Below are 19,717 nucleotides of genomic sequence, written 5' to 3' on the forward strand. Positions count from 1 at the left end.
GATGATTTTTCTGTGATCATTGCTTGAAGAAAAACAAAGTCAGTTTAAATCATTGGTAGTAATGAAATATTAGGGTAATACAATTATGTAAGATTGTTCTGTCCATTTGTCTAACACATGACATAAAAATACTAGCTTCTAAAAATTAGTAAATTGGGGCTCTGTTTGAGATCGGCGTCAGGAGGGCATATGTCCCAGTCTGGAGGGGGATGTATTCCAGGAGGGAGGGGTGTGTATCCCAGAACCAAGTGAAGGCAACATTTCAGTGAGGACATTATCAGCCGTGTCAGGTTTTCTAGAAGGTCGAGTATTTTGAAGGTAAAGGATACCGTTTATTAAAATGCATGCTGTTGGTGACCTGGCATGAGACATTTTGGAAAATAAAGATAAAGATTGGTTGGAACAAGGTTATTTTATTTAGCAAACTCTAAACGCTAGAAAAATGTCAATATTAAGTGAAAAAGGAATGAAAAGAGGAAAGTAGAAAGGGAGCCGTAGCTTCAGAGGTGTCAGGTGTATCCGAGTGTGCCTGAGTGTGCGTGAACATACGTGCACGCATGTATCGTTATGTGTGTGCATATATGGTCACGTATGCGTGTGCACATGTGGTCATGTGTGTGTGTGTGTGCGTGCCCACATGCACACATGTTGGGTGTAAGAACGTCTGATCCTTCCTTTGGGGATAGGGTGAAGGGAGAGCAGAGTCTCGGGAGAGTGGGCGGGCTGAGGTCCAGCACCCAGGCAGGTTGACCTTTGATGGGAGGAGCACAGAATCCACCGGAAATTGAAGCACCACACTCTCCGCCCAGCAGGGCAGCTGCTCTGGCGGGTGGGCCTGAGTCAGCGCCTCCCCTGTTGGGTGATGCTTTGGTAGAAGAACTTCAGTGTTTTAAGTTACAACTACCTTGTCCTTTTATGGGGTATCCCATGATTTAAAAAATTAAGCGTCTGCAACTTCCATACAGTTTGAAAACAGCTTCTCGTAGAGTTTGTGATGAAATAACTTAAGGTTTGGTGTGAAAAGTAGAAATAACATTGGAGAAAAGTATGCCTCAGTCTAAGTGACATAGAGTCTAGACATTATTCTCTGACTCACTTGTGTGCACATTTTCCGGTGACTTGCGACCTCGCATTTCCTAGTTCCCGATGTCAGTAGGAACGGGGACCCATTTGTAGCCTCATCCATTGTTGAAGCAATCGCGACGGTGGACAGAGCCATAAACTCCACGCGGACGCACTTGTTTGACAGGTATTTGCAGAGGCGGGCGGGGCTTCAGAGGGTGATTCTCGGACGCAGTTTTCACCGGTTTGATGGGAACAAAACACAGTTTTAATTTGAAAATCAGTAAACAGTGTTGGTGTTAACTTTGCTGGGGGTTATGATAACAGAAAGATGCTCCTTTCCAAGTAGAAACTGAACTATGATTCACAAATAGAACATTTAAAACATTTTTTGACTCATTATTTTGGCTTGTTACTCAGTGATTTGGCAAAAACAAAATATTTCCTAAGCCCTTCGTGCATTTGTTCATCTTGGCAATTCTAACGTTTTTTCTGCATTTGAACTGAAATAGTATATTGGTGTTTTTTTCTACTGACGTAATTAATTATTTGTTTTTAGTGTCTTTTGGTTTTGTTCGTTTGTTTTGTTGCCTTCCGCTTGGGATGAGTAAGGTACGATACCTTGTGTCTGTAGAAACGTAGCCACAGAAATATTTAAGAGCGATAATTCTCCTTTGGGCGCGAGTGACCTTTGTTCTCAGTCATCTGTTCCGTTCTTCCCTTTTCTTCCCGAACACCCGCTAGCCGGCCCCGCTCCCCGAACGACCTGCTGGCCTTGTTCCGGTACCCACGGGACCCCTACACTGTGGAGCAGGCCCGGGCCGGGGAGATATTCGAGCGGGCGCTGCAGCTGATTCAGGAGCACGTGCAGCACGGCCTGATGGTGGACCTGAACGGAACGAGTCAGTACCCGGGCGGGGTCCACACCCCGCAGATCCCTTCCCCATGACGACGTCCAGCCTGTCGGGCCCGTGGTCTGTGATGATCGCGGTCACGTGCGGGTTGCCTTGAGCTGGGACAGTCCTGTGGCTCCCCAGGTCTGATGGGAGACCCAGCGGTGACCTGACATGTGCTCAGCACGGGTGGTCGTGCTGCCCTGGCCCCCGGGCTCTGACCATCGGGGCCTCTGGACCGAGGAGAGCCCCTTGGAGGTCATGGGTCCAGGTTGGGGCTGTTAGAGAGGACGCTGATGGAGCCCCAGCAGGTGCCGCGCAGACGGCGAGGGTGAAGCCACGCGCTCCTCTGCCCGCTGCAGGGCCCCGCCCGAGCCTCTGCAGGGCCGGAGGGGGATTAGCGCCCAGGCAGTGTTTAGGAGGAAGCGTTTTCCTTGCTGACCCTTCAGCCGTTCGGGACTTCTCGGGGCGGCTGTGACAGAGCAGGCGTGCATGCCTTGCCCTTCTCTCTGGGGAGGCGGGAGATGCCAGGCTCTCGGGTCTGAGCCCGACGCCAGATGGCGACGGCAGCCCAGTGTCCTATCCCTGCAAAGCTCCTCTCTCGTGCAGGCCTCCAGCGCTTGTGTGTCTGACTGCTGCTCCCCCAGCCTGGGAAATGTCACCTCCATCTCTTTACTGCTTCTCTATGTGGGTACTTAGGACACTGTCCTCTGCAGAGGGGAGCTGCCACCTGTCTTCTTTAAACGTACACGGGCGTCGGTCCCGAAGGGAGACGCGAGATGCGTGGTGACCACCCCGCGGCCGTGTGGGGAGCGTGGGCCCTGCGTGTGGAGCCCCAGGCGCCGGTCTGGGAGAGCTTGGAGCGGGAGCTGGTGCGCCAGGTCCTTCCCAGACTTCCCTGCGGGAGCTTCCTCACCTCCCTGCTTGTTCTCTCCCGGGTCCCGGCACTGCTGTTCGGTCCGGTAGGCCCAGCTGGCAGGGGCCCCGGGCCAGCGCTCGTGCCCGCCTGGTGCCCGGGCTGCTGAGGTGTGTCTCCACCTTCTGTCCAGGTTACCACTACAACGACCTCGTGTCCCCGCAGTACCTGAGCCTGATCGCCAACCTGTCGGGCTGCACGGCCCACAGGCGTGTCAACAACTGCTCGGACATGTGCTTCCACCAGAAGTACCGGACGCATGACGGCACCTGCAACAACCTGCAGCACCCGATGTGGGGCGCCTCGCTGACCGCCTTCGAGCGCCTGCTCAAGGCCGTGTACGAGAACGGCTTCAACACGCCCCGTGGTATCGACCCGGGCCGGCACTACCACGGGCACCCGCTGCCCATGCCCCGCCTGGTGTCCACGGCCCTCATCGGCACCGAGGCCATCACCCCGGACGAGCAGTTCACCCACATGCTCATGCAGTGGGGCCAGTTCCTGGACCACGACCTGGACTCCACGGTGGTGGCCCTGAGCCAGGCCCGCTTCTCCGACGGGCAGCACTGCAGCTCCACGTGTAGCAGCGACCCGCCCTGCTTCTCGGTGGCCATCCCCCCCGATGACCCGCGAGCGCGCAGCGGGGCGCGCTGCATGTTCTTCGTGCGCTCCAGCCCGGTGTGCGGCAGCGGCATGACGTCGCTGCTCATGAACTCCGTGTACCCCCGCGAGCAGATCAACCAGCTCACCTCTTACATCGACGCCTCCAACGTCTACGGCAGCTCCGAGCACGAGGCCCGCGCCATCCGCGACCTGGCCAGCCAGCGGGGCCTGCTGCGCCAGGGCATCGTGCAGCGCTCGGGCAAGCCGCTGCTGCCCTTCGCGGCCGGGCCGCCCACCGAGTGCATGCGCGACGAGAACGAGAGCCCCATCCCCTGCTTCCTGGCTGGCGACCACCGCGCCAACGAGCAGCTCGGCCTGACCAGCATGCACACGCTGTGGTTCCGCGAGCACAACCGCGTGGCCGCCGAGCTACTGGCGCTGAACCCGCACTGGGACGGCGACACCGTCTACCACGAGGCCCGCAAGGTGGTAGGGGCGCAGGTGCAGCACATCACCTACCGGCACTGGCTGCCCAAGGTGCTGGGCGAGGTGGGCATGAAGATGCTGGGCGAGTACCGTGGTTACGATCCGGGCGCCAACGCCGGCATCTCCAACGCCTTCGCCACGGCCGCCTTCCGGTTCGGGCACACGCTGGTCAACCCGCTGCTACAGCGGCTGGACGAGAACTTCCAGCCCGTGGCGCACGGCCATGTGCCGCTGCACAAGGCCTTCTTCTCCCCGTTCCGCATCGTGAACGAGGGCGGCATCGACCCGCTGCTCCGCGGCCTGTTCGGCGTGCCGGGCAAGATGCGCGTGCCGTCCCAGCTGCTCAACACGGAGCTCACCGAGCGCCTCTTCTCCATGGCGCACACGGTAGCGCTGGACCTGGCCGCTATCAACATCCAGCGCGGCCGCGACCACGGCATCCCGCCCTACCACGACTACCGCGTCTACTGCAACCTGTCGGCCGCCCACACCTTCGAGGACCTGAAGAACGAGATCAGGAGCCCCGAGATCCGGGAGAAGCTGCAACGGTGGGTGTGGGGGGACAGCCCAAGGGGGTCGTGGCCCCTGGATTTGCGTCTCTGTCTGTGCAGCCTCGGGGGTGGGGGGCACGTGGAGACGGGGAGGGGGCAGGTTGAGGCTTGACTTCAGAGATGAGGGGCGCTGTCCGGCGGGCCTGATGGGAGGGGTGTGGAGGGGTGAGATCGTCGGGCAGGACAAGACTGGCCCGCGGGCGCTTCGGGGAAGAGACCCTGCTGCAGCCTTGGGAGCCGGAGCGCCAGCCCTTGGCGCCGCAGGACGGGCGGGCCCCCAGCTATGAGGCTTTGTCCGGAGTCCTCTCCCTAAACCCGCTATCCCCCAGACCCGGGCCCGTCGCCCGTCCCCTGCACCCCCGTCCGCCACAGGCAGCAGCCTCCCCCCTCCTGGGAGAGGGCTCACTGGGCCGGGGGCACGGAAGTGGAGGACGCCCAGCGCGCGGGGCAGGGCCCCTGGAGACCCCCGGGCAGCCCCTCCTCCGTGGGCCCGCAGAGGCCAGGGCCGGCCTGTCAGGCCACGAGGGGCCGGCGTCTGGCGGGACGGGGCTTCTTGCCTGTAGCGACTGCCTCCTCCCCGGGATCTCTGCGTCCAGATCGCTGCTCAGACAGGGTCCTCACGACTCCCCCGCCCCCGCCCCTCTCGTGTCCAGGCTGCCCTGGCTCCTTAAGTCCTGTTTTTCTCATTAATTGTTCCAGTCTCTCTGGGGGGGTCTTTAATGGAAATAACCACTCACTAGAGTGTTCCCACAAGGGTCCCCTGTAGCCCGCTGGTCACTGTGTACTTACAGTATGTTTTCCCATTTGGAAGAACGGCTTTAAAAAGGAAAAATGCTTTTCTGTAAAGGCCCACGTGGGTCGTTTTCTGGACGCTCCTGCTCACTAGGAGGTAAATCGCTGACGCTTCGGTCACACGCTTGACACTGCGGTTCAGGCGTGTCCTCTTCAGGGCCTGGCCCGCGCCTTCCGGAGAAAACGACTTTTACTCGTAGTTTATCGCAGGTTGTGACTAAGTGAGCGTCACGCTCTACAGTTGAAGATGTTCCGGTGTTCGTTTACATAACAGTGTCAGGTTGCCTGGTACATAAACGCACGCTCCCCCGGTACAGAGACCTTTGTGGCACGGGCTGCTCAGCCAGGGTGTGTGGACTGTCTGTGTTCTTCATGCTTGAATATCCTCCGTTGTTCTTGTCCAGACTGATGAGATCACTTTCCCGGTGTTTCTTTCCTTTGCCCAGCGTCTGTCAGAGCCATCTGCTCTCCAGCCCAGCGCTGCTGGGGGCTGGGGGCCCTGGACCTCGAGTTCCAGGGACCCTGGGGAGGCGGTCAGTGTGATCCACCCCCAGGAGAGTCACGTGCTTACCCGCTTCTGCGTCAGGCCTGACTCACTGAGTGGGGATGAGACAGGTGCCCGGGCAGAGTGACAACACGGGACAGTGCGTCCCAGCTGCGGGACAGTGACGCTGTCAGGGAAGAGAGGCTTTTAGACGGGGCTTAAGGGGGCGTGTGCTTGCACCTGTGTTAGTGGCATCCAATCAGATCGGTCCGTTTCTGGGTGCACAGCGAGGGGGAAGTGTGGCCTGTGCTGGGGGGCTGTGAGCAGGAGGGTGCCCTGCTTCGGTCTGGGGTCTGCGGGGCCCACCTGTGTGGCCAATCACCCAGGGGTGGGGGGCAGACGGAAGGGGGCCCTGCCCAGGAACGGGGTGTCTCCTTTGGGAAAAGCCCCTGCAGGCGGAGAACCAAACTCGCAAGGCTCTTTCTGACTGTGTTTCCATCTGAACTAAAGTTCAGTGTGAACGTCCTTGAACTTGGATAAGTTCAGTGTGAACGTCCTCGAACTTGGGGAGAGCGAGGATGGCGTGTCCTCGGACTGAATGCCCTTCCGGCAGCTTCGCGCTTACCCTGCTCCTGAGAGGGGGAGCGCTGAGGACGGCCCGGCACGGCCCTGTCCGCAGTCCGCACCCCTAGTCCAAGCAGTTACAGGATGCACTTAAAAGGCCCAGCGGAGCTTTGGGTGGCAGCTGAAACGAAGCCATCATCGTCCGCCCAGGGTGTCGGGAGAGATCAGATAAGAATGATGTTAGAGGAGTTGTCAGCTCTTTGCTTGGAAGCATTTATTTCTAAGGAATTGGAAGAATTTGATGAAAAAGTTTGTTCTTGAACATTAGACCTTGCTGTCTTAGTCTTTTGTGCGATTCCCACTTAGTAAGTAGCTTCTTCACAGCAAGTGTGTTTTCAGTGTACGGCAGGATCCCAGTATTGTTTTGAAAACGTGTCTTTAGCTGTGTATGTAGCTTATTCTTCATGTGTATCAATGACAAAAGCACTGGAAGGGTTTCCAGTAAATGTCACGTTGTCTCTAAATAGTCAGAAAAGGTGTGGTTTTAATTTCCTTCCTTGTGTTTTCTTGGCTTCTCTAGCTTTCTATGATAAATATATCCGTGTGTGTATTTTATCATGCGTATATAAACGGGAAATAGGAACACATCTTTAAAACATAATGGATAGATGCTTTAAAGAAATAAGTGGATTTTACTAAGTGAAGACCTGAATAACGTCAAATAATGATAAAGAAGCCACGAGGGTTTTATTTTCCGCTGGTTGCTGTGCTCTTCACCAGGTACGGCTTTGCTCAGTGAATTGAAGGCTCTGCTTGGTCTCGTAGGTTGTACGGCTCCCCGCTCAACATCGACCTGTTTCCCGCCCTCATGGTGGAGGACCTGGTCCCCGGCAGCCGCCTGGGGCCTACCTTGATGTGTCTGCTGAGCACGCAGTTCAAGCGCTTACGGGACGGGGACAGGTAAATGCAGATGCACCTGCCGCCAGGTAATTCAGTAGGTGGCCGTGTGCCGGCAGTGTTTCTGGAAGGTGGCCTGTGCTGGTCCATCAGAGGAGCTGCCCCTGCTGATGTTAGTGCACATTTCTTGGTCTTCGTTTTTTGAGTGGCTCACAGTAACGTTTGAGTCCATTTTTAAGTGATAACCTAATTGAACCACTTACGTCTCATCACTGGCGAAACTGAGTGTGGGGAATATTTTAACCAGCCCCCTGGGGCTTTTCCGTGTCGTGTTTTCCCTGAGCTTTGCTCTCGTTCTGGGGAACGCAGGTTGTGGTATGAGAACCCGGGGGTCTTCACCCCCGCCCAGCTCACGCAGATCAAGCAGACGTCGCTGGCCCGGATCGTGTGCGACAATTCAGACAACATCACGCGTGTGCAGAGGGACGTGTTCCGAGTGGCTGAGTTCCCCCACGGGTACAGCAGCTGTGACGAGATCCCCCGGCTGGACCTCCGCGTGTGGCAAGACTGCTGTGAAGGTGGGCGTCCCGGGGCCCTGCCGCTCACCGGGGTCCGTCCTCCTTCACCGACAGTTTGGGTGGAAGCTTAGTGCCCGCTAACGCACGGGCTGGAATCGGCACAGCAGTGAGAACACAAACGAAACAGGCGGCTCTAGGGGTCCGTAAATTCTGGAGTGTCCATACCGAGCAGTACTGTGGAACCCGAGGATAATTAAAGTCATGGTTTTGAAGAATTTGTAATGCCAGGAGATAGGAGTTAGCAATGAGAACTACTAAGTAAAAGAAACAGACAGCAAAACTTTAATGAGCTTAGCTCCCAGCTTTTCTTTAAAACCTATCACACGTCTGCATTTCATAGCCTGCCTGTCTGTCCCCGCAGATAAAATATGAACAAGAAACAGATCGCAAAGCTTGCCAGACATCAAATTTAATTTTAAAACTGCGTGCTGTGTGTTCTCAGTGTCCAGAAGAGCTTGTGTAAGCAGAGGAACGTGCCATAAATCACCTCCTAAGGAGGTGGAGAGTGTGACAGGCAGCTGCGCGGCGGCCTCACCCAGGCACCTAGGAGCCCGCGAAGGCGGCGGTGCCTGTCCTGCCGCCGCGGCTGTTTCTGGATGCGCCGTCCAGGCGGCTCCTACGCAGCATTCCCGAGCCGGGTCGTAGCTAACCTCGACCACACGTTCTCATTTGAACATAATTTCGGTTTAATTCCAACTGTGATCAGAGACCCAGGGAACATTGCAATGGGGGGAACACTGAGGACCCATTCTGGGTAACCCCACTCTTGTGGTGAGGAAATGGGGCCCCGAGCCTGGGGCAACACCACGGGCCACACAGCCCCTGCGGGTGAGGTGGGCAAGGAGGGCCCAGAGCCCCGGCCCCCGGCCCTCCGCCTCGGCTGGCGATGGACACCAGGTGCAGAAACCGGTTTTCTTTTGCACCTCGTTATTTCCGCAGGAATAGCCCTGGCCAGGTGGTTCTCGCTAGTAGTTAATTTTAATGAGCTGTTATTTTCGTTAGTAAGTGTTGAAATCTGGGTCGATGCACGTTCTGTGTGTGAGTGAGTGTGTCTGCTGTGATTCTGTGTCTGTGGCTTCTCTCTGTGCGTACGTATGATGTACGTAACTAATACATGGGATACGTAATACGTTAAATATATATATAATGAATACGATTTGCAACGTTGTAGGAGAATTCACATACATATTAAAATTTTGCTCGCTACATGCCCAAGTTTCCAAAGCATTAATTTCTCATTTTTATAGCTGTTGGGAACTTGGTGGGTTTTTTTTGCTTTTTTAAAAAAATATTCTGACTAGTATATTAAGGTCACAACAGTTTTCCACACACATGGCGGAGAATTTGATTCTTGTGTTTGCAGACGGTTGTTCTCTTTGAAAATCATTGGGAAAAGCCAGTCTTTCTTTTCAGATACAGAATCTTCATTTTCTGATAACTTTACCAGATAGATTCCCTGTAGCTGCTTAGAAAGGAACAGACAGGTTTTCTGGTTTTTGCTGCAGAAACCCGAAGTCCTCTGAGAGCCTGAGTCTTGGATCCAGGCTCCGTCGTCTGTGCCTCATTCCAGAGCCTTTTCTTGCTTCCGCTGGACAGTCAGAGGCTTAGGCACTTGGTACAGTTTCCAGCATCCTTTCTTCCGGATTCTTTTCCTCTTAGAAATAGCAGGCACAGCCCTCAGCTGACAAAACTTAAAGAATGCTCTATAAACTTTATCTGTTTTTATTTTAGTCCAGAAGCCATATCTAAAAAGTGGTGGAAAAAAAAGAGTTATGGTTTGACAGAACCAAATGTCGGTAGCTGTTATCGACACCTCAGTGTTTATAAAAGACTCACTTACAGGCTTCCCCAGTGGCGCAGTGGTTGAGAGTCCGCCTGCCGATGCAGGGGACACGGGTTCATGCCCCGGTCTGGGAGGATCCCACATGCCGCGGAGCGGCTGGGCCCGTGAGCCATGGCCGCTGGGCCTGCGCGTCCGGAGCCTGTGCTCCGCAGCGGGAGAGGCCGCAGCAGTGAGAGGCCCGCGTACCGCAAAAAAAAGACTCACTTAACCCAAACTTTCTTAAGCTTCATCTCTTAATTGTGTATTTGTTTAATCCAAGTACGAACCTGCACACGTGAGAAACCTAAGAAACTGCCCTTGGGAGGATGCGTGTCTTTTTCTCTTGACCAAAGTTAGGAATTTCAGCCTCTCTGTGAGGACTGATGAGTCACGGAGAGGAGGACACACACATGCACACACTTCTGAGATCACTGTAGAAGTTGCTGAAACAGTGCCAACCGCTCCCGTGTGGGCAGCACAGCAGGCGCATGCCCCACCCGGAGGAGGGTGTCATCGGGGCGCAGCACTGGGGGTCGGGGGGCTCCAGGCCGCTCACCTGGGGTGGGGAGGGGAAGGGGAGTGGGGACAGTGCCTCCAGCGCTGCCGACCTCCGCGCCCCGCGTGTCCTGCGGGAAGGACAGCGATACTTGCCGGGCTGTTCTTAACGTCCCCGTCGTGGGACTCGAGACCCTAACGTGTCTGCGCTTTGCCCGCAGACTGCAGAACCCGGGGACAGTTCAACGCGTTTTCCTACCACTTCCGAGGCAGGCGGTCCCTTGAATTCAGCTACCGGGAGGACGAGCCAGCCACGGATGCGGGGCCTGGGAAGATGCCAAGGTACGGCCGAGCCCCGCCGGGACCTGGGACCGTGCGCCCTGCCAGCTGGCCCTTGGGTGTGGGGGGGGTGCCTCTAGGGCACCCATGCAGCCACTCCATGCGCCCCGCCCTCGGGCCTGGGAGCCGCACACCCTTGGCTGTGTCCTGAGTCTCCCTTGCTTCTCCCAAGCAGAGCCGGGATGCCCGAGACGAGGCCCAGTAACACCTCGGCCACCGCCTTTGAGCGCCCACCAGTAGCAGGGACCAGCGACTTCCGGGAGTTTGTCCTGGAGATGCAGAAGACCATCAGGGACCTCAGGAAGCAGGTTGGGCGCCCCCATCCTCACCTCCCCGGCCTGCCCGGCCCCTCTCCACCCTTGGGCCCGGTGTGCGTTTCTCCCGTGACGGTGAAGGGAAGGTGCTGCCCACATACCCCTGGTCCTCGGCCTGGGAGCCTCCAGGGAGGTCACTTTTGTCTCTGCCCTCCTTTCTGGCTTGGCTCCAGCTGGGCCGCATTGAGCTGCCCTTGGACCTCCTGGGACCGGGGACCCTCGGCCGTGGGCTGCCCACTGGCGCGTTGGGTGAGGGGCGCGGGTTCCCCCCGAACACTGGCTGTGAGGGGCTCCGGGTCAGGGCCATGCAGAATTCAAACCTCAAGTCCTGCCCAAAGCCTCCTCTTCAGGGATGACTGTTAAGCCTCTGCTCCCAGGGGGATCAGGAGGTTTTGATGGAGGTCGGGTCCCCTTGGGCGCCGGAAGGGCACCGGCACATCTGTACTCTGGGGCTCTTCCCTGGGGGTCTGCAGGGTTTGCAGACCTCCGCACCCCGCCCCTGCCGTGTCTGCGCGGGGGTCTCAGCGTGATGTCACCTAAGTGGGAGTGAAGAGTGAGATCTCAGGTTAATGGGATGCATGCAGAGGGTCCCAGAGGGTCCCAGTGAGAAGGGCTTCTGATGCTGTGGAACATTCCAGAGACAGGCCTGCGAGTTGGGGATCTGTGGTGCAGGCCACGTCCTGCTTCTGGGGGTCTCAGTCCGCGGGCTTGGAAGACGTTTGTATCTTCCGGGGAGAAGTGCGCCGGCTGCCCTGCATCTGCTCTGTGCTTGCCCTGTAGCTTCTCCTCCTGCCTAGGGGTCTGGAGACAGAGTTGACAGCCTCAGGTGCTAACAGACTCGCCACGGTTGGGGGGGTGGGCAGGGGGAGGACTGGCCTGCCCCAGCTGGCCTCCCGCTGGGTTCAGGGCCCGGACAAGAAGCCCTTTGCCTGGAGCTGGAGACAGAAAACCCAAGCAGACCCTGAGCTGACCACACAGCGTGCCCAGGGTGGGGCTGCACCCTCGGATGAGTGTCCAGGGCCAGACAGCTGACCCCTGATCCCTGAGAGTCCACAGGGAGCGGCAGAGAGGCCTGGTCGCTCTGCACACATGGGTCAGGCTGACCAGACGGGGATGCAGGACGGGGTGGTGAGAGGCTGGCCACCCCACGCCTGGCGGTGCCCATCCCACACCTCGTTCATGAGTCAGCTGAGACTCGGAAAACCCGAACGATGGTGGGCTAAATAAACGAGGTGGAAGCTTGCTTTCCTCTCACGTATCCCAGAGGGATATGGGCCGGGGCTGCCGGACCCTCCACGGTGCAGAGGCCCCAGCGTTTCCAGCCCCCGCCACCCTGTCAGCGCCTCCCTCCCAGCAAGAGGGTGGCCCCAAGCTGGGGCCGGTGTGCGTCGGGGTCAGCAGCCGGTCACAGCCCAGAGCTCCTTTGAGAAGCTGGTGCAGAATGCTCTCGTCACCCAGTCCTGTGTCGGCATTCTCTCTGCTTCTTTCTAAGGTTTCTCTTCTCTTCTTTACCGACTACTCACCGTCCTTACAGTCCGTGCACTTCTGGCCTCAGACACGGCGGAGGTCAGGCTGTTGTCATGGAGCTTTTGGACAAACAGCTACCAGCTGCCTAACGAGTAAATCTGAGGTTCCAGGAAAGTGCTTTAGACATTCACCTCGGTCCCCGTTCGTCGTGAGGCATCGTTTCAAGTGAGGGAGCAGGTGCGCGGTACCCAAGCTGCCCGCTGCATCCCGGTGACCAGCGCTTCTGCTTTGCCGCAGATACAGAAACTCGAGTCTCGGCTCAGCACCGAGTGCGTGGATGCAGACGGCAGCTCGCGCGCGGACGGTACCACATGGAAACGGGATCCCTGCACCGTCTGTGAATGCCGCGTGAGTGTGGATGCCGCGGGGGACCCGGGCAGGCAGCAGGGCCGTCAGGGAGCTCAGCTGTGGGGTCCCCTCCCACGTCCCTTGAGAACTCAGGGCTCTTCCCCCGGAGCCATTGCTGAAGGTCGACACGGACATCACTGCCCCTGGTCAGCGCGGGGCTGTCCACACTATTCTCGGTCCTGGAGCAAGTGGACCGAGGGGGCAGTGGTGGCCGCAGGGGAGAGGGGCCTGGCCGCTGCCCAGGCTGGGCGGGAGTTTTGGGGCGGAGTTTTGGAGCCAGGACGGGAGGACGGCGGGCGGGTCGGTGCACATGGGGAGGGGACTTCGTCCCCTGGCTCTGGAGGAGCAGGGGTCCGTCCAGTGTCCCTGGTGGTTGTCAGGTTTGGGCAGAGCCCTGTCCTCCCAGCTCCTCTCTAGCCGGACCTCCTCCTGGTTGACACCCAGGGACGTGATCCCGGGGTCCCCAGTGGGAGGTCAGAGCTGGGGGTGGGGTGAGATGCAGGGGCCGGGTCCCCAGGACTGACGGGCTCGGGCGCCGTCTCTCCTCCAGGACGGGCAGGTCACCTGCTTCGTGGAGACTTGCCAGCCGGCCGATTGTCCAGCACCCGTGAGGGTCGGCGGGGCCTGCTGTCCTGTCTGCCCGGGAGACTCCATGGGGAAGAAGCCCTGAGTGCCTCTGAGCCCTGAGCTTCCCCCTCGTCCCCTGGAGAGCGAGGCCGGAGCGGGCAGTGCAGGGGACAGGGCACAGCGAGGCCGGGACGTCTCGGGGCCACGGCACGGAGCCGTGTCGGAACTCGCCCAGGGGGCTCAGGCCGGAGTGCTCGCCAACAGACCACGGAGCAGACACGTGTCCTAACTTCATGTTAGACTTCTCAGGTTTTTATTTAATTTTTTCTAAATGAAAAATTGGTGCTACTATTAAATTGCACGATTAAATCATTGAGGCTCCTAACTTGATTTCACCTAATGTCACCGTTTCTTCTCAACTGAAAGTTAGTCCCGCCTGGTTCTGGTACCAGGAGCTTGCAGAGTGGAGCCGCCAGAGGAGGGACACGGGATTGGAAAGGAACTCAGTCTCTGGCACACGGAGCAGTGTCTGCGGAGCGTGTTGGGTGACTGGTCTGGGCAGTGAGCACATCCCCCCAGCCCCGGCCCTCGGCAGCTCCCAGGGCATCACCTGGACCCACAGGGCGGATGACCGCACCGCCTGGAGCAGCAGCCCGTCCTGCGGCTCCCGACTCCTTCGCCCGGGATTGGAAGGTTTTTCAGCCGCGTTTAGAACAGGTCTGCGTTCACCTGTAACTTGCACGCACGCTGGCTGGTGGGGACCAGATGTGAAAACCCTCCGCTCCACGCCACGGTACCTACTGACCTGCGCGGCCAGCGTTAGCCGTGGCCAGCGCGTGCTCTGTCCCACCAGAGCCCACGGGAGGGCCACAGTGCTCTAGATTCTTCTTCCACCGGGAGGAGTTCGAATGTTGGGACCTTTCTAACTTCAGGTTGTGTGAGTGCATTGAAGAAAAACGACCAATCCCTATACCTCATTTCTGTTTTCACAGCGTGTGACGTTTGATGAAATTTCGCCCATGCTTTAGTTTTAGATACATCAGAAAAACCATTTCCACTCTGCAAAAGTTCTCGTAGGATTCAGTGAAAAGCAACTTCCATACCTCATGGTCTCCGTCTTTTTAACTGGCCAAAAACCTCCCGTCTTGTTCCAAATACAAAGTGGTCTGTGTTCTGAGAAACATGTCCCTGGACGTCCTGCTCAGTTCCGCAGACCTGAGTGTCCACAGCGAACCGGGTCCTGTGCTGGGCGCGGATACAGCGCCCACCTGCCCTTCCCACAGGAGACCCTCGAGGACCCCGGCCGTCTCGGTCCGAGGGGCCAAAGCCTGTGGCCCGTGTGGAGCTCATCACGGGGTGGGGGAGGGGAGGCAGGGCTCCCGCCAGCATCCAGCAGGTAGTGGGCAGTTTGAAAGCCTGGTTTCGGCCCAGCACAGGCCTCCTTCCCGGCCACAGGAGACCCCACTGCCTGCCCTGCTAACATTCCAGCCCGAGGACTCGACAGCAGCTTACACACGGTCGGCTTGAAGTCTGTCCTCACACATCACTAAGTGATCAGTAAAAACTCCAGTGTTTCACAGGCACGGGACTTCTTCTGAACTAATAACTCACACTGAATAAATAACCAAATCTTGGAACCAGTCTCTGTAAGCAGAAAACGGATAACTTTGTCTGAAAGTTGATGGCTGTGTAAGTTGCTCAGGTATAAAATCCCGCCTTCCGGAGTGTTCTGGTGTCTGAAGGGGCCTGGGAGGTTTATCTGGTTTCACGCAGAGGGTGGGTTTAGACAGGCAGCCTGGCATGGCGTTGTCTAGCCCGACGGGAGGCTGGCTGTGATTCACAGAGAAGTTCTGCGGTTGCGGTTGCAGTGGGAACGTCTGCAGAATCGGCCATTTGATGAGGTGGTGGGAGGGGCCTGGACACGCCTCCAGCCCCGTGGGGAGCTGCGTGTACATATTCCCTGACTTTTCTAACCCTTTGCCAGGAGCAAGTGCCTTTCTTCTGTTCATTGTAATCAGTCCGTCACCAAAGAGCCGTTTGCACTATGTAACGATGCCTTTCAGTTCCAATAAATGGGCCACATTTTCAAACGGACAATGGGTGTTCTTCTTTTCATGAGCCGATCCCAGAGGCAGGTCCCCGGGGGAGCCCTGGGTCTCTGCATGGACCACCATTCATAGAAAAAAGTGGAAAAGGAAGAAAAACAAGGGGATTAGTTAAATGGAGGCTGTCCTCCCCTGTGGGTGGGAGGCTGTCCTGTGGACAGAGCTGACCTCCGTGTTGTGAATTTTGGGCAGGTTGGGGGCGAGCTCCCAGGAGAAACCTCCAGCCCCTGCCCCACCCCCGAGGTTTCTGGCTCTGTGGCCAGAAACATGTGACCGTGTGACAGCTTTCCAGCCCCTGGTGCCCTGGGTCCAGGCAGGAGAGAGGATGCCGTCCTGAAGGGACCTGGAGGGATGTGAGGGTGTCTTTGCAGGAGCTGGAAAATTCGTGGCTCTTCATGGAGTTACCACAAGAAGAAAACTGAAAGGGAAACATTCAGTACTGAAGTTTTTGAATTTGCCAAATCAGTTCAAACTTTGTGGTGAGACACTTGAACTTTCACGACCCTGCCTCACTGCAGGCAATACTGAGCCAGAATCCTCTGATGCTGTCCTGGGGAGCTCGCCCTGGTCACGGGAAGGTGAGGGATTGCGCGGAACGACCCGAGCAGCTGTCTTTTCTTCGAGCGACAGATGTCGTGCTACGTACGTTTTTGTGTGACGTGAATAAGCTTCTCCGCGTAGTGTTGGGTGCTCGAGGACCCCGTGAGCTGGAGCTCGGGAAGCAGGTACCCAGGTAGAGTGGCTGCAGAAGGGCGTGTGGGCCGCAGGTTGATAGAAAGACTGGACGATGCGGAGGCCAGGCTGCGGACCCGGAAACGGGCCTGCCTGGGCTTCCTCTCCCTCCCCCAAGACCAGCCCCTGTGCTGTGTGCCGGCCACCCTGGCGTGCTGACCGCCCTGGGATGGATGGTGGCCCCCTGGCCCGTGGAAGGACCATCCGTCAGTCTGAGGTGGGGGGTGGGAGAGAGCAGACCCCCTTCGGCCAGATTCTCAGCAGGCATGGTGCCCCGACCCCCTCCCCGGGGGACCCAGGGTCCACAGTCCATTGCACTCGGCTGGAGGCCGCCTCTGCCAGAGGCTGGGGCCCAAGGTGCCTGGCCCACCTGCAGCTCACCTGCTCTCCACCCCTCGGTCAACAAAAGACAAATTAAATGAGACGCTTTCCTGGTCAGAGGTTGACCCAGGTCAACACAGCCCCGAGCACCCTGTGCCATTTCAAATGAAACGAAGTGGACGATGTAAAGTTGGCAAAAGCGTTTGTCTCTTGCTTTAGAAAATGAGGAGAGGAGAAAAATGGTACAGATGAACCAGTTTGCAGGGCAGAAATAGAGACGCATGTAGAGAACAAACACGGACACCAAGGGTAGACAGCGGGGCGGGGGAGGGTAGTGGGGGTGGGATGAACTGGCAGATTGGGATTGACATGTATACGCTATTATGTATAAAATAGATAACTAAGAAGAACGTGGTGTATAAAAAAATAAACTTCAGAAAAAAAGAAAATAAGAGAGATCGATATAAAAACAATCAAGAGAGGGATTCTGAGATAATTATGGTAAAACCTAATTTCTTGATCTTGGTGGTTTTCATGAGTTTCTTTACAATAATTTATTAAGCTGTCGGTTTACTTTTAGGTAATTTTTTGTGTATTTTATTTCATAATAAAAATCTGAAGTCATTAGAAAGATATTTAAAAATTAAGCAGTTTCAACAGTTGGGGAGCAGGGAGATATATGGGACCTCTCTGTACCTTCCTCTCAATTTTGTTGTAAGCCTAAAACTGCCCTTAAAAAACTAAAGTCTTATCTAAAGGAAAAATGAGGAGAATGTATGGAAACATTCCTTGTGCCTTCTTAAAATATTCACACCTGTTTCCTGTGGGCAAAATTATGTGCTCAGTGACATAAATAGTTGTGTTTTGTTTGCCAAATGATTTGCCAAAAGGTTCTTCCTTATATGTGTATGTACAGCTGATTCACTTTGTCATAAAGCAGAAACTAACACACCATTGTAAAGCAATTATACTCCAATAAAGATGTTTTTTTAAAAAAAGAAAGATTCTTCCTTGTGCTTAGAGAATGACCCAAAAGCATTTTTTAAAGTCTTTTCTGACAGTTTCAGGGAGTCACCTGAGTATGTTTCTTCTGGTTTCACCACCGCATCACCATCCGCAGCTGTAGCCGTGAGACCCTAGAACCTTGGAGACAGATGGGGGAGCAGGACGAGCACGTCAGCGATCGGGGTGCGGAGTCCTCTGTCCCCGAAGCCACCGGAGCCTTGCATTTCCCAAATGCCCACTAGGGATGGTTGGGAGTCTCGGCCTGAACAGCTAAATGGGTTGTCCTGTAATTGCAGAAGAGAGGAAATGGGCCCAGAGGCGGGGCACCTGCACCGGGCCACCCGCAAGTGGAGGGCAGCCCTGGGGCCCCCTGCAGCCAGCTTATCCCAGGCCTGTGTCTGTCCTGTCCCGTAGGCTCCTCTGAAAAGGCTCCTTCCCGCTGTGCGGCCCTTTGGGCTGCCGTCCTGTTTTCTTTAAGTGGCTACTTTGGCAAAGGCCCTGAGCAGACCACGTTCCTGCTTCCTCAGGTATTGAGCGTTAAGGTTTCATGCTTGAAATCCTCTAGTTGTGGATTTGCCGCCTTTTATGCTAATGGTAACAGATACTCTCAGACCCAAACCTGGAGGCGATGACAGGGAAGCAGCATGTTTGAAGTTGGAAGGTTCCAGAGGCTCTAGTGGTGCCTGTTTCAATGTTTGTGGGATTTGTGAAAAATAGCTCAGGCTCATTTGCTCTTTCAGTGTCTGGATTTCTTTCTCCAGAGACGGGGTCTCCAGAGGAAGGAAGCCCGCCAGAACGTCTCCGTGGTCTTTCCCACGGCAGCCTTACCTCCTGCCGCAAACGTTTCCCTAACTTAACAGTGATCTCGAAGTCAGGCTTTTTTCCCATTATAACTCTGAACATCAGCCTGATGCTGGTCTAGTTGGTTCTGCCAGGAAGCCCCGTTTTTCAGAAATAGCTTCTTTATGGACACTTTGGTGTTACTGGGGAGGGAGGGGACTGTCCCTTTTTCGCTTGCAGGGACTGTTCAAGGGTAGAACGGTGAGTCCGGTGTGGCTTTGCTGTGCAGGAGGTTTGGGGAAGGAGAGGGGTAGGAATCTTCTGATTTTCATTATAACCTTCTTTCCTTTTCCAACATTGAGCATAATCTTAAGTATCATGGAAAATGTTATTTTTGATGTGTTTTATCAAAATCGAATCTCTCTGTAATGGTTATTAACCCTCGATTGAAAGCCCTAAACTTCGGAGCTGCATGACGTCATTGTTACATGCTTTTCCCATTAGCTTCATCCTTCCTGGCACCCAGACGAATTCTCCTGTTGTTTTATCTTTGAGCAAAACAAATCAGGGTACACAAACAGAGCCTCTGCTGGATGACTTAATTTGCAGCTGTTCTCACAGGAAGTCCCTGGAAAACATTGGTGTTTGTGTTCTTTAAAAATTACGGCACCAGAAATTAACTCAGAGAATAGCCACGGTCACCATTTCTTGTAATTGTGATTCAGCGTGAGTAAAGTGAGAGGGGACGGGATGCCGGTGCTGCCTTGGCCGTGTGTTTGCAGAACATCTCAGCCGGGCTGGGTCTCGCCTCTGCTGCCCGTGGCCCCACAGAAGTCGGGAATCGTGGACCCAAGGCTCAAACCCACTTCTTCTGACTGAGGCCAGTACTTTTCTCATTTCACCAAACTTAGAGAAAATGAACACCTACGTTGAATTAACACTTTGAGTCATGCTATACTTCACCCAAGGTCCTGCTAGAAATGCCTAATTCATTGAATGTTCCTCACATGGGGGGACGACATTCTGTAACTTTGGGAATCTGAATGCTTGAAGTATGATTTCCTGTTTGTGCTGAACTACAAGCCTAACCACGCTTTCATTCGCTTACGGAGACGCTGCGCTCGGGGCCGCACGTGTGTGTGCGCGCGCGCGCGCGTGTGTGCGTGCGTGCGTGCGTGTGTGTGCGCGTCTGTGCATGCGTGTGTGTGCGTGAGCATGTGTGTGCGTGTGCGTGCGTGTGTGCGTGTGTGTGCGTGTGTGTGTGCGTGCGCGTGTGTGTGCATGTGCTGTGTGCGTGTGCGTGTGTGCGCGTGTGTGTGTGTGGTTTAATTCACACCACCTGTTCCTGCTGTGCAGACAGCTGGGGGGTTCATATCAAGTGCCTAGTGCAGAACCAGGCTCTAACACAAGTGCCGTAGGAGTGCGGTTCTCTTTCTGGCCACTTGGGCACAGCTGTGCTCCTGGAGACGTCTCCGATCCCCCAGGTTCCACATTTAGTTCTCAAAATAACAATAAGCAGTGACTTGTGTTTTCATG

At 55.9% G+C, this 19,717-nt stretch overlaps 1 protein-coding gene across 7 annotated transcripts in view; it reads left to right on the forward strand.

The window, feature by feature from the left end:
- PXDN (peroxidasin) overlaps positions 1–15,335 on the forward strand; it is a 65,707-nt gene extending 50,372 nt beyond the window's left edge. For 5 of the 7 annotated variants that reach the window (XM_060169689.1, XM_060169690.1, XM_060169692.1 and 2 more), the window contains 9 exons: positions 1,141–1,249; positions 1,807–1,964; positions 3,005–4,508; positions 7,177–7,311; positions 7,618–7,826; positions 10,365–10,485; positions 10,658–10,790; positions 12,561–12,671; positions 13,222–15,335. In XM_060169689.1, the coding sequence (XP_060025672.1) occupies positions 1,141–1,249; positions 1,807–1,964; positions 3,005–4,508; positions 7,177–7,311; positions 7,618–7,826; positions 10,365–10,485; positions 10,658–10,790; positions 12,561–12,671; positions 13,222–13,341 (2,600 nt within the window). In that variant the 3' untranslated portion in view covers positions 13,342–15,335. The remainder of the gene's footprint in view (positions 1–1,140; positions 1,250–1,806; positions 1,965–3,004; positions 4,509–7,176; positions 7,312–7,617; positions 7,827–10,364; positions 10,486–10,657; positions 10,791–12,560; positions 12,672–13,221) is intronic. The other 2 variants (XR_009544189.1, XR_009544190.1) reach the window with 2 other exon arrangements.
- The last annotated feature ends 4,382 nt before the right edge of the window (positions 15,336–19,717 follow it).

The sequence above is a fragment of the Lagenorhynchus albirostris genome, chromosome 13 (assembly GCF_949774975.1).
Source record: "Lagenorhynchus albirostris chromosome 13, mLagAlb1.1, whole genome shotgun sequence".
In the NCBI taxonomy this organism is placed as follows: Eukaryota; Metazoa; Chordata; class Mammalia; order Artiodactyla; family Delphinidae; genus Lagenorhynchus; species Lagenorhynchus albirostris.